This window comes from Colletes latitarsis, chromosome 14 (genome assembly GCF_051014445.1).
Source record: "Colletes latitarsis isolate SP2378_abdomen chromosome 14, iyColLati1, whole genome shotgun sequence".
NCBI classification, from domain to species: domain Eukaryota; kingdom Metazoa; phylum Arthropoda; class Insecta; order Hymenoptera; family Colletidae; genus Colletes; species Colletes latitarsis.
The window spans coordinates 17,353,541-17,367,012 of NC_135147.1; the positions used below are offsets into that span (position 1 = coordinate 17,353,541).

The following is a 13,472-nucleotide window of genomic DNA, read 5'->3' on the forward strand; positions in this document are numbered from 1 at the left end:
TTGAAATTTATAATAACGATTTCGTGCAACGCTTCGAAACATCAATTTATCGACATAAACTAATGGAACCAGCTTCCTTATTCTTAATTACTGGAGAAAAATCGTGTACGATTTTCTCTTGATGTTTTAAAGATGCTTAATTCAAGTTGAAATAATAATAAATTTAATTTGAAAATAAAAAATAATAGTTTCGCGTGGCTGTTGAAGGTTATTTAGAGTGAAACAAATCGTTACATAATTTGAAGTAATGAGTAATGAAATTATTTGATTATTTTCCTTGTTTTTAAATGTTGGTGAAGAAATCACATTCGGAACAAATTTCAAAGGCATCATTGTTAATATTGAAGTAAAATTTATGAAACAAAAATAATGGAACCATTTAATTACTTTTCTTATTTTCAAATACTCTTGAAATAGTCGTATTCAACGAAGTTTCTTTTAAAATTCGTGAAACAATGGCAAACTTAATTTAAAATTAAAACGACGAATGTTTTTCTATAACGTTTGATGGATTTATTTTAAAAAACATTATTTGGAATATAAAGAATTGACCAAATAGAATTTAACATTTTAAGTACTAATGAAAATATCGTGCTCCAGATTTATAATATTTTAAAATCACTTTAATTGAACAATGAACGGAATTATAATCATCTTTTGTCAATCTAATTTTGTAATATTAAAATCAACAGTGTACGAATTATACAAATTAGGTTCGTGCAAGTAATTCGTATTATTCATTGGCCATGAAACGACATAAACATTTTCGACCACAATATTGGGTCTTCTTTGGATTAAAAACTGTTCTAAAAAATATCTAAAATAAAATAAATTTAATATCATTTACATATATAATAAATATTTTACTTTAGAGGAAGAGGAAGACCTAAAAAGTGGTATGAAACATTTATGTAATTTATCTCACAATTACTAATTGTCAACGAATAATATAATACAAATTACTGCGTTAAAAAAATTGTTTAGAATTAAAATATTTTTAAAATTCTTTTTTATCTTTAAAAGGTTTTTGGAACACGTAGTACCTGTATTTTAAAGCGAAATAACCGTGAAACAAAATAACCAGAGTCATTATTAAATTAACAATCAAAGAATACTTTCATGTTATATGGAAATTTGTCGACCTTGAAAGAGAAAAAGGTAATTTATACCGGCGGAAAATGGAGCTGGATGATTATAACGCGTCAGATGAATTTAATTCTATTACAGGTTACGGCCCGTCGAAAACAAAACGATGAAGTGAGGGAGAATTACATTGGCATGTTTATACAACAGGCTTTCGGGGCTCGTATTATGTTAACGGGGGTTCGTTCTATTTTGCAATTTATAGGCAATTGTGGAACGGAATCTCATGACTTTTGACGATCGAAAACTCCACGCGATTACCATGATCGTTATCCTTATTTTTATTGTTAATTATGCATACAGGCATTTCGAATTGTTTGTCAGAATTACACGTTCTATTCAACGATAGCAATCATTAAATAATAAGCGTTTCAATAGCACGGTTTATCGTGGCTAAAATGCAAATCCGTGCAATAAAACCACTCTTGAAGTATACAGGGTGTTCGGTTACCCCTGGGAAAAAGTTTAATGAGAGATTCTAGAGGCCAAAATAAGACGAAAAAAAGAAATATCAATTTCTTGACTGACGCTTCATTAAAAAGTTATTAACAAATTAAATTAAAACATTTCAAATAATTCTCGAAAAATTATTTTTGGTTGCGAGGGTCAATTATAAGCATTTTTGGTGAATAGACATATCCCTGAAATCCTACCCACTTTCGAGAAAAAAATTCGGGTAGGTGCTGAAATTTTTTGGCAAAAAAAAAATTTTTCAAATCGTTCTAAAAAAATTATTTTCGGTTGCAAGAGTCGATTACAATCATTTTTGGTCATTACACATACCCCCGAATTTCTACGCGTTTTCGAGGAAAAAATTCCTAACCGAAAATATAATTTCTGGCCAGAAATGTCTGCCCGAATTATCATGCGAATCTTTAAAACGTCATAACTTCTGAACGGATTGGACGATTTTAATGTTTAAAAAAGCAAACTACGCGTATTTTGGTGGAGAATATGCACAAATCGTAAAAATATTGGAAAAGTTGGTCCTTGACCCCGCAAAATAAGAAAAACCCCATAAAAATGGTCCAATTTTCAAACAGCCGTAACTCCTACAATTGTGAATATATTTCAATGAAACTTTTTTCTGAAGTAGAGCTTATGGGTACCTACAAAAAAGTGTTATACAACTTTTCTGTAGGACGTCAAACAAAATTATTAAAAATCAAAAACGAATTTTTATGAAAAATCGACAGGGGGTAGGTGCCTAAATTTTTCGACGAAAAAAAAAAATTTCGAATTGTTTTAAAAAAATTATTTCTAGGTTCTGGGGTCAAATAGAACCATTTTTGGTGAATACACATACCCCCGAAAACCTACCCACTTTCGAGAAAAAAATTCAGGTAGGTGTTGAAATTTTTCGGCGAACAAAAAATTTTTCAAATCGTTCTAAAAAAATTATTTTTAACTGCATGGATCAATTACAATCATTTTTGGTGAACAGTCATATCCTCGAAATCCTACTCATTTCCTAGAAAAAAATTCGAGAAGATGTGAAATTTTTCGACAAAATTAAAAAATTTCAAATCGTTCTGGAAAAATTATTTTCGGTTGCGGGGGTCAATTACAATAATTTTTGGTGAATAGATCTACCCCCGAAATCCTACCTACTTTCTAGAAAAAAATTCAGTACGGACGGAACTTTAAACGTTAATAACTTTTTAACGAAGCCTCCATCAACAAATTGATATTTTTGATTTTCGTCTTATTTTGGCCTCTAGAATCCCCCATTAAAATTTTCCCCAGGGTTGGCCGAACACCTTGTATATCTATGGGACTTCATGATGCTTTATTAAAGAAGGAATGAAATTGCCAAACTGCTTCGTCAAATTAAATGGCAGACCAGACACTATTTTTGCAAACGGTTAAATAATTTTACTTGAGTGTACGTGGAATTTTTTAATTTTCGTTACAAACACTACTTCGATTTTCACTGAAACCTTTATTGTAAATGCAACAAACCTGCAACAAGCTTGAAGCAAAAATTATTTATTTTATTCAAGTTAGACATTACAAACTCGTATATGAGAAGTATTTCAAATTAATAGTTAATAATATAGAAATAAGAGATATAGTCTTCACGAACAATTAAAATTATACATAGAAAAATATAAACACGAAGAAAAATAAATTTCGTGGAAATATTCGACGTGTAACGGGTAAGAAAATTACAATGAAATCGTGTAAGATTTAAAATAGTTGAACGTAATAAATATATATAAATTAATCTTTGAATTGTCCAAGAAAGTTATAGATAAAATCAGTGTCATTCTGCGAGTAAATTATCGATCCTGAAAATCGACTCATTTGTGTTTTGAACTTAAAAAGAAGGAAACTATTTGTATTTTTTTAAAGAAAATTGAGGAGATACGAAAGAATTTCAGCTTTACGTATAGCAAGATACAAAAGAACTCTTAATTGTTACAAAAGATCGAAATAATTATAACATTGTTTCCAATATGTTGGCCATCTAAAGAGTTATAGAACTTTTTCAATAAGTTCCATTTAAACCGTTATGAAACTTTTAATAGATTCCATTTAAACAGTTATGGAACTTTCTTAATAGGTTCCATTTAAACTGTTATGGAAGTATTTTAAGAGGTTCCATTTAAACAGATAAAAAGAATCTGTTTTAAACAAAAAAAGTTGTCACTGTATAAGTTTCAACGGGAGCAGGTAAATAGAAATTCCAGAAACTGAATCTAATTATACCTTTTATTCCAAATAAGTATATTAACAACATATTATTATATCATGCGTAATATTATGTGATCGAATGATACGTGTGAACATGTAACTGATGAATTTTCAAAGTCAATTTTCTCGAAACACAAGTTTTGTATGACAAATTTTTATTCCTCATTTTACAAGCCTGTATATTTAAATTTTCATATTAAATGTTTCAATTACACTCTGGTGGTTCTCTTTAGGAACAAGATAGAATCTTTAAAAATCTGTGGGGCGCTATGTCGCTGCGGATTGGAAAACTCGTGGGAATCGTAGGAGGACAGAAAAGGAAAGGAAAGGCCCTGCCTTAGATAATTGGGATATTGGGAAGTCGGTCGAGGATTGTATATATAGCGATCGAGAGTTCGATCGAGCGCTTGTGAGAGCGCGGCCCCTCTGGTGGCGAGCATGGGAAGCAACGCCACAAATCTAAAACCTATACAATAACGTATGAAAATAATAATACGTATGGAAAATGTGAAAAGAGAAGAAAAAGTAAATAATAATTTATGAAACTATCGACAAGACTTAAATATCTTTTAATTCTGGATACAATATGAAAATGTATATTATATAAACCCCATATAAACTCATGTATAGCTTATTTGCCTGAATTATCCAAGAACATCATTTTCTAAAAGCTTTGAACCATACATCGCGTCATAGGATGGAACTGGCTATCGTATAATTAAAATGCTACGTTCGTCTACTGCAAACATACTAAACGAACAATAAAGTTTAGGTAGAAAAGCCACAAAAATGTAGTAAGTGTCGCAAAGACGACGAACGTGTCGAAGTAATCTCATTCTGTTGGATAATCCTCCGCGTAAAGGTACGTGTCAAAAAAAATAAAAATATTATGATTATTAAAAATACGTCAACAGAAATATAATCACGTAAACTCGAATTCTATCTTCGTACTAAACTCAGTACGATTGTAAAATGAATCTCTTCTATTTGCCGCGATATAATTTTTAACGAACTCAAACGATACGCTTCGAAACATATTTCGCGATAATGGATTTCGGAATAAATAAATAGGAAGCACATTTTAAAACGAATAAATGTCTGTTTTTACGAGTGTTTTTGATTTAAATAATTATTGTGTGGAAAATGTGCTACGATCGGTGGAAAACAATCGGATATTAAATCGCAATGGATTCTTTGTTATGGAAAGATTTGTTCGAAAACAACACCGAAAGGCACCCGTTTCGATAGAATGAGCTACAGCCATGGTTGCAAATCATTATGTTCTACATAGTACCAACGCAGTTCTATAAATGTACATAGGGCTTCTCTATATGCTGTCACTTGTATCAGGATTAGTCGGCGGATACGTTGCAACGCCGCGGGCTCTGCGACGAAGGCAGTCACGAATTGACTTCGTACCTTGGCATCAGAAATTTAGTGGCGGTCCCTCGCCTAATCAGATCAACTGACTGCTAGGTTTCGCCTAGTTAACGGCGGAATTGATTGTCGTGGCTAGAATTTGTTACTTCGTTCGTGGATAACCGGATAAAACCGACATTTTTACCCAACGCAGCGAAAAGCTTTTAATCGAAACGTATATTATTCTTTATTAACACAGCGTTGCAACGTACGTAAACAAAGTTAATGGAAAATAACCAAACGAAAACAAAACCTCGTTTTATTAATATTCGAGTTTTAATATTCCTTTGTATTTTTTTCTTCTTTTTTATTGTAACGTGATTTATACACATACATAATATATAATTGTCTTATTTTTAACACAGAACTGTGTATATGCAATAACATTCGTACGCCATGTATAAATTCAAATGGACTCTCCGAGGTTTTCCAACTCGTCAAAAACATAATAAATATCCTGGGTATCTACTCCTGAATTTTGTATCACGAAACGGAAAAAGTTTGGTTTTTCACGAAGTGGTTGATAATTGATCATTAAACTGCCTCTTTTGGTCATCTTCTCTTTCAACTTCGGCGCGACCTGATTGGAAAACAATTTTTTTTAAATATTTGTTGTTTGATTTTATGCAAATTTAATACGTTGAACTTATATTTGCTCTGAAATATGAATGTTTCTATAATATAAACACTTTGTTATCAATTTTACAAAAATAAACTTTTTTATCGATTGCTAGTAAGAGCGAAATTCACTTAAACGATCGAGTTTAATACCTACAGTTGATAACAAGATTAAAATATCTGTAAACGATAATACAGTTTTCTATTATATCTATTGTCGGTATGATAACTTTGTAAAAAAAAATAAAAAATGTCAAGAATTTATCGGTTTTCAAAATTTATTTTCCATATCATCGTGTTTTAAATTCCATATTTATTCTGAAACACCTATCTAAAGAATCTATCAACAAAAAATGTTTTTTCAATACCATCAAAGAAAAATCACCTATTTAGTATGTATTTTAGACCTATACTTGTACATCCTTTATTAAAATTTGATAATTCGTATTGCGATTATTCACTGTTGATACCATAATTTGGTTTCATTTAATATTCTACATAATAATTTGAAATAACACTCGTTATTTTGTCTGATACCGAACATTTTTTTCCATGCTCAATACAATGAATAAAACGTACCACTTGAATATTTTACGATTAAATGTTATGTTCTTTTTATCACAGTGAGAAATGTGTCATTTTAATATTGTCACATCAAACTGTAACTGTAATTCAAAAACTTTATTTTACTTACGTCGTTTAATCGTTCCTTGTAATTATACGTTGAATGTTGATTTCTCAAAGATGGCGGTATGAACCAAAAGCACACATTTATAAAACACGGATCTATCACTAATTCAAAGCCATCTCTATTTTCAACTTCTTCCTTGAAGAGAGCCGAAAGAGTCATTAAATGATCGACGTGTTTTTCAAAACCTGAAGCACCCTAAAACAAAATAACATGGACAACAGACTTAAACAGAACTTACTTACCAACCAAACAAATAAATACTCGTAAAAATCATTTTTATCTATACACGAAGTGATTCAAATAATAAAGCAGCCAATGCATTACTGCAGATTGCTTATAATTAAACAATAAGAGTTAGTAACATATGCTTCATTTTACATAATGCATTATACTAAAATGACATCTTATGAGAACTTTGTGAACTATTACTTCATAAAAAATGTGCATTATTACTGATAATATTTGTATGTTATTAACAAATTTCGAATGTTTATATATTTAATTGTAACACATTTAACACCTTAATATACTCTCTTAATCTTATCTTACGACTGTCTTAATATCTTGTTAAATTATGAAGGATTGACTAAAGTAGTAGCTCCTGAATTTTGACATGTATGGAAATAATATTCTTGTGAACGTCTTTATGTTATAAACAATAAGAAAATATGATTTGAAACAAAACATTGAAAATAATAGTCTGATGATGCTTGAGTAACAGACAGGAACTCTGAAAGTTCCTGGTCTAAATGCACTGCTATCAACAGACCTCCTTGAGAATTTCAGGAGCTTCTTTTATGATCTTGAAAATCCAACGAATAGGTGCAGTATGAACATTCTTTATTCGTATCAGGGGAAGTTAATATATGCATAAGTATACTGGCAAACACTTGAAACATAGCATACAGACCCTTAACTTCTACGGAGTACACTGCAACTGCAGCTTAAACCTCAAAGTACAAGATGCACATTTGAAGGAAGGTCAGGGGAAAAAGTGCTACCAAAGCTAGTTTTCTACAGATTTGCATAAGTGGTTAACACTTAAAGATTAATAAGGGGAACAGAGGCACCTCCATAGCATGCGGATAGGTCTTATCTTATGTTCGGGGCATGTCATGCCACACACTGCACGATACTCAAGGAATGAGAATTTTTACATAGACAGTATTTCATGCAGGGAATAAGCTAAGCAATTGTCAACAAACAAATGGCAGATAGCATTAAATATTTCATTTTTATATAAAGTTACCTTAGCCTTCCACATAAACCAAAACTTCAACACATCTGGTCTGCGACCACACTGCAAGTACTTATCTCCAACATCTAAATCTGTGGAGTAGAATTTGTCTTTTTGAAAGAGGTAGGAAGCTTGCTTGGAGTGTGCTTCTTTAAAAATATTCTGATGTTTAGTCAGAAGCAATGAACATTGCTGAGGGACAGCTAGTAATTTGTGGGGATTAAACAGAATGGAATCTGCCCTTTGTATACCCCGCAAAAGGGAATTGTGCCTTTTGCTGAATATCAAACCACCTCCCCAGGCTGCATCTACATGTAGCCACATATCGAATTCTTGACAAATGTCGGCAATTTCAATTAGCGGATCAAAGGCACCCAACACGGTCGTTCCTGAAAATGAACGTAATTTGTTAGCAATACGTAATCGTTAAGATATAGTATATACGTGCAACATAATTTTCCACATTTTTGCACGTGAATATTTTATATCGTAATTATTAACGTACCTGCAGTAGCACTGACAGAAATCGGGTAATTCCCTTTTTTTTGTTCTTCAATTACGTTAGCTCTTAAATCGTTAACATCCATTCTACCTTGCTCGTCGCTCTTTATGAGAATAACTTCCACATCGCAAACGTTCCCCCATTTTGAAACCGAATAATGCGCATCTTCTGATGCAAAAACTATTAAATTCGACGATGGTACACTTTTATTCTGAAATAAAAACATTCAATAGGTAGAAATCGCTATATCATATAATTTTTGTTCTCCAAACTATAAATTAAATACGTATACAATAGTGGAAGTGCTATTTTAATATTGTAGAGAAATATACTTTAATTACTATTTTTTTTCAAATTTAATACGTGAAAAAGAAAAATCAAAAATATGTGCAACTGAATTCATAAAACGACTTGCTTCGTGAAAGTCACAATTTATAAAATGAAACATGTATATCATGAAATTAAGAAATTTGAAGTTATTAAAAACTAAAATTGTAAAACATGAATTTTTATATATTAAAAATTGATTAATCCATACTTTCGATTAGTATAATATTGCAGAGCTATAAAATGAAATTATATATTTTGAAAAAAGATTTCGACTGATTTCAATTCCTTTCTGGTCAATCAACTTCATATCGAAAGTATTCCTTTTTTAAGTACTCACACTTTGACTTTTCTTCTTGAACCAAAACCGGGCCAGATTAATGGCAATGCCATTGGAAAAGGAACCACCTGGACAAAAAAGGCCATCTCCGGTCGTAATACCAGTTTCTTCTTTATAAAACATACTCAGTAATTTTGTAATCAAACTTTTTTCCATCAGTGTTAAGACCGGTGCCACTTCGTATGTATACACCGAAGAGTTTAATGCGTCGGTAAGCCATTGTCCGGCCAAACCGTAAGGATCCAACCTACATCAAATAAATCTATTCGTGTACAAAGTGTAAATAAACTATACGTGCAAAAAGGTGTTTAAGTGTACTCTATAAAACAAACGAGAAAGTCATAACAAACGTAGTCAGAAACTGTTAATTTTAGATACTTAGTTTTTAATTTATAAGTCATTGTACTCAAAATGGCGGCCGTTTTTCTGAATTCAAACTTTTGTATATTTTCTGAATTAATTTTTCAAATGAACTTTTCAATCATTTCACTATTATAGATAGCTAGAGACGTTCAATGAAACACTGCATATGTGCGTTAAAAGCTTATGGACGTTCGGTGAATATGTTTACTAAACGCGCCTACCAAACACATTGCATCTGCTAAACGTTCGAACTTTACCAACGAATCAGTTAAAATGAAACATTTAGGTTCCATACGAATTGGAGACATACTAATTCGATCAAATAAGAATTCGTTATAATGTTAAGCTGTGTTTTAGTAATTGTTTATTACAGACAAAAAATGAAGAGTACGTAACTATATTAAGGAAAAAAGTATGTTGCAAACCGAGAAAGGAAGTTACGTACTGGGTATGATTAAACACAGAACGTCTAGTTCATTATGAACTTTTAAAATAAGGTAAAACCATTAACTCTGAAAGGTATTGTCAACATTTGCACAAGTTAAACACTACATTTAAAGACAAAATGGCTGCACTTCTTGACGAAAGAGGTGCTTGACGGAGGATGCGTAATTCGGTTTGAGTAATAAATAACCATTCAGCAGTTTACTTTAAGCCAATGCCATTGAATTATCATCAGTTTCATTCTTTCGAAACATTTTAAACGATACAAAAAATTCAGTACTTATAAGAAAATCACTATCTTCAAATATTTTTAGATATAAAATAAAAATTTGTATGCAAATAGATACGTACGTTAACTGGCTCAACAAAAAATCAATTAGTTTTAGATAACAATGCACATTTAACGATAGACGTTCGAATCTGGGTCTTGCAAAAGATTCGAAACTTTAAAGACTGTGAAAATTCGAATCGTTTTCGTTTTGAAGTCTCGATTGGACTTTTTTATAGATTTCGAAACTTCTAATAAGTCTGAAACATTTTGTATGAGTAAATGCATTCATAGATCCATTGATCTTTTGTGTTTTCAAAAATATGGCAACATGCAAAATATTTAATAAATTCTTATATTTATAATTATGTAGCTTAAACATAATAAATCTCTATTTACAAATCTGTACAGTATTAACTTATGTTTGTAAATTTGTTTATACACAAATGATTAAAGTACATTATACATATTTTTAAAAACAAAAAAAAGCTTCTTGAATCTATAAATGAAACTGAATTAAAAGTTCCAAAACTCATAAAGAATTTAAGACCGACGAAGGCTCCCATTACCAATCAAGACTTCAAGGCCTATCAAGACTGCAAGATCGATCAAAAGTTTCAAAATCGACCGAGACTTTCAAGACCGTCTGGATTCGAATAATGTTCATTCGATCCGGTTTGAGCCCAACACTAAGGCTGGGTTGGATACTTTGTATCATAAATTAACCGATTAAATACCAAATTGTTTATTTTTTAAAATTGATATTTATTTCCTACGTGATGTATTTAAAAATAATTTATTAAGCTGGAAAAAGTAGTTCTTCCATGAAAAAACATTTTTCTTTTCTGAATTAAGGCGTGTTCTACAAATGTTATGGTACTGGTATCGAAACTCTTTTGCATTATATAATGTGAAATAAAAAACAACAGTATTGTAAGCTTCCACGAATATTTCCTTTAATGATAAATCGAATAGAATTCATTTTATTAATTAAAATCTGAAAATATTCCAGACTAGAGAAATTGTGTAAATTATTATTGAATATAATGTTTTTATTCACAATATATTATAAAATCGATTACAAAAAAATTACAGTGAATTTTATTCAAATCTCAAGATTGTAAAAATCACACAATATTCAAATAAATTGTAACATATTTCACACTAAAAAAAAACGATTTAATTTGAATTTTATTATTAAAAGCAAAACAATTTGAGAATCTAACAGACCTCCGTGTACCTACTCGAGGATCGAAAAAAATTAATCTTGTCCATACTCTTAAAATTTCTAACAGATTCGAAGTTTCGCCAAATCATACACACGTTTATACACTCTGAAATTCGTAAAAAGAAGGCATGCGAAGCTTGTAATTGTTCCCAAACGAAACTCATGCATTGATTGTCTCACCCAGAGAACAACTGATTCATGAAGTGAGGATGACCCGTTTTAACGCTGTATTTGAAAATTTTAATCGCGACTTCCAACAGACTATCCTGACTTCGTGGCTCGTCTTCCAAATCGAAATTTATGATGTTCCGCAAATGACCTGGTTCCCTCCATCTCAATACGGGGTTCTCACGTGACACACTTTGGAAGGTGTAATCGATCAAGGCCGCGACAAGCTTCTCCAGAAACTGTTTGTGTCTTTCCACGCATGGTGTGCTGCGCCAATCCGACATTAAAGGAACGCTTCGCGCCAGAAAGCGCCGCGAATATAAGAAAACAGCTTGTAGCGAAGAACGTACTGATCCGATTGCGATTGACCTCTATCGTATATAAGCAAAGTACAAGGTCCTTGTAAATTCAGGCAATTGCGCTTAACGAGGAAACAAAAGCGCACCGTTCGCAGTAGTAAATTAATGGAGCGCAGACAGGGGTTTGCATTAAATTAGATTATCAGGTAAATTATGCAAAGCAGCCACAAAGGAGAAAACAGTAAAAGAGCAAAAATTTAAGGACATGCAAACAACGTTTATTCACAATGTTTTCATATGTACAGAGACATTTGGCTCGAACCTATATACACAAGTGAAATTACAAACTTATATAAAACAATAGACATTGTCTCCTACGAAACACTTTACACATATAGTAATATTATCATCGACTTAGTCTTCGAAACCTTGTAGTTCATTAATACCAAGGAGAATTAGTTTAATGTGAGCATTCGTCTTAGCTACCTCCTTGCGGAAATGTGCAATCTGCTGTTCTAGCAATTTAATTCGCACATTAATGATCGTTAAAGCATCGTTCAGAGAAAATTCCACATAGTGTCCTAAGCCAACATCTAACAGAATCGTGGATGCATCAGGAACATGTGCTTCGATAAAGAAACTCTGTCCAATATCTACTTGCGTTTTGAAACCATTTTTATCCAAGTTATTACTTTGAAGAGTAGTGATTATGGATTTTAACTGCAAAAATTCAGCAACATCTGCGTTCTTATCGTCGAGCTTCTTCTCGAGTTTAGCTAGATCTTCTTTCAATACATCATTAACAAATGATTCGAATTGTGAAATCTTTTGTTGAATATCAGGATTCATAATCGAACGGCCTCTACAACATAGAAAAGTGCTGGAAATTCGTTTAGTGTGTCATCAAAGTACGCAGAGCAAACGAAGAAAGCGTATACGGTATAGGTTAGATTTACTCTACAGTGTACTATCATGCATATAAATGTATTATAGTATTACATTCACTTACCAAAGATGAACTAGAGTGTACAAAATTTTGTCGAGAACACTACGTACTGTTTACGATTCAGAAATCGAATTTAAAAACAAAACTTTTATTACTTTTGAGGTTAACGTAAACGTATTCATAAACATAACCCAACAACTTTTACTTTAACGTTCTATGGAATCACGTAAATCTGATACACGTTATGATATTTAATTTTAATCATTCTTGATATACACAAAATTGTATGCATATATTCAAGTAAATAAAGCACAGTGTTACAATAACACGTCAAGTAACGTGATCGAGAACGCCACATGTTCTTCTAGCGGGAGATCCAGGGAATTCAAAGCTCCATCGGTACTACAGATCTTTTGTGATCGTAATTCAAAACAGTATTATCGCAAAGCTTAGAATCTTTTCGTTACTATTTGTTGATAATTGTAAATGTCTATTACAGTAGTTCTTAACCTGGTCCACAAACCCCAAGAAATCATAGATTTGTATAGGGAATTATTAAATATTTCATTTGGTTACATACGTTACATTTAAAAATATTAATATAACGCTTTCAGTACTTTAAAATGTGAAGTGCTACTCAGACGTAATTGAAATTCAAAACTCTGTATCAGTTTCATTATATAACGAAATCTGCGAGTACCCAAAAATATTACAGGAGATCTCAATTATTTTCTATCTGATTTAAAGAGCGTTGATTTAACTAATATTTTAAAACGTCATTT

The 13,472-nt window shown here is 31.5% G+C and overlaps 2 protein-coding genes across 3 annotated transcripts; both read right to left on the reverse strand.

Annotated features, from left to right (window-relative positions):
- Window positions 1-5,516: 5,516 nt before the first annotated feature.
- LOC143350134 (cysteine sulfinic acid decarboxylase) lies at window positions 5,517-11,797 on the reverse strand. The gene is made up of 6 exons (XM_076781996.1): window positions 11,458-11,797; window positions 8,975-9,221; window positions 8,311-8,518; window positions 7,818-8,194; window positions 6,572-6,763; window positions 5,517-5,839 (listed from the first exon to the last, which is right to left on the reverse strand). Exons 1-6 carry the CDS (start codon window positions 11,727-11,729, stop codon window positions 5,666-5,668), a joined length of 1,470 nt encoding a protein of 489 aa, XP_076638111.1. The 5' UTR covers window positions 11,730-11,797; the 3' UTR covers window positions 5,517-5,665.
- Window positions 11,798-12,006: 209 nt separating this feature from the next.
- Uxt (Uxt prefoldin-like subunit) lies at window positions 12,007-13,031 on the reverse strand. 2 transcript variants are annotated; one of them, XM_076781464.1, is made up of 2 exons: window positions 12,754-13,031; window positions 12,007-12,604 (listed from the first exon to the last, which is right to left on the reverse strand). In XM_076781464.1, the coding sequence occupies exon 2, from the start codon at window positions 12,591-12,593 to the stop codon at window positions 12,159-12,161; it is 435 nt and encodes a 144-aa protein (XP_076637579.1). In that variant the 5' UTR covers window positions 12,594-12,604; window positions 12,754-13,031; the 3' UTR covers window positions 12,007-12,158. The 2 variants fall into 2 exon arrangements, with proteins under 2 accessions (XP_076637579.1, XP_076637578.1); XM_076781463.1 differs by having other exon boundaries at window positions 12,007-12,624.
- Between the last annotated feature and the right edge of the window lie 441 nt (window positions 13,032-13,472).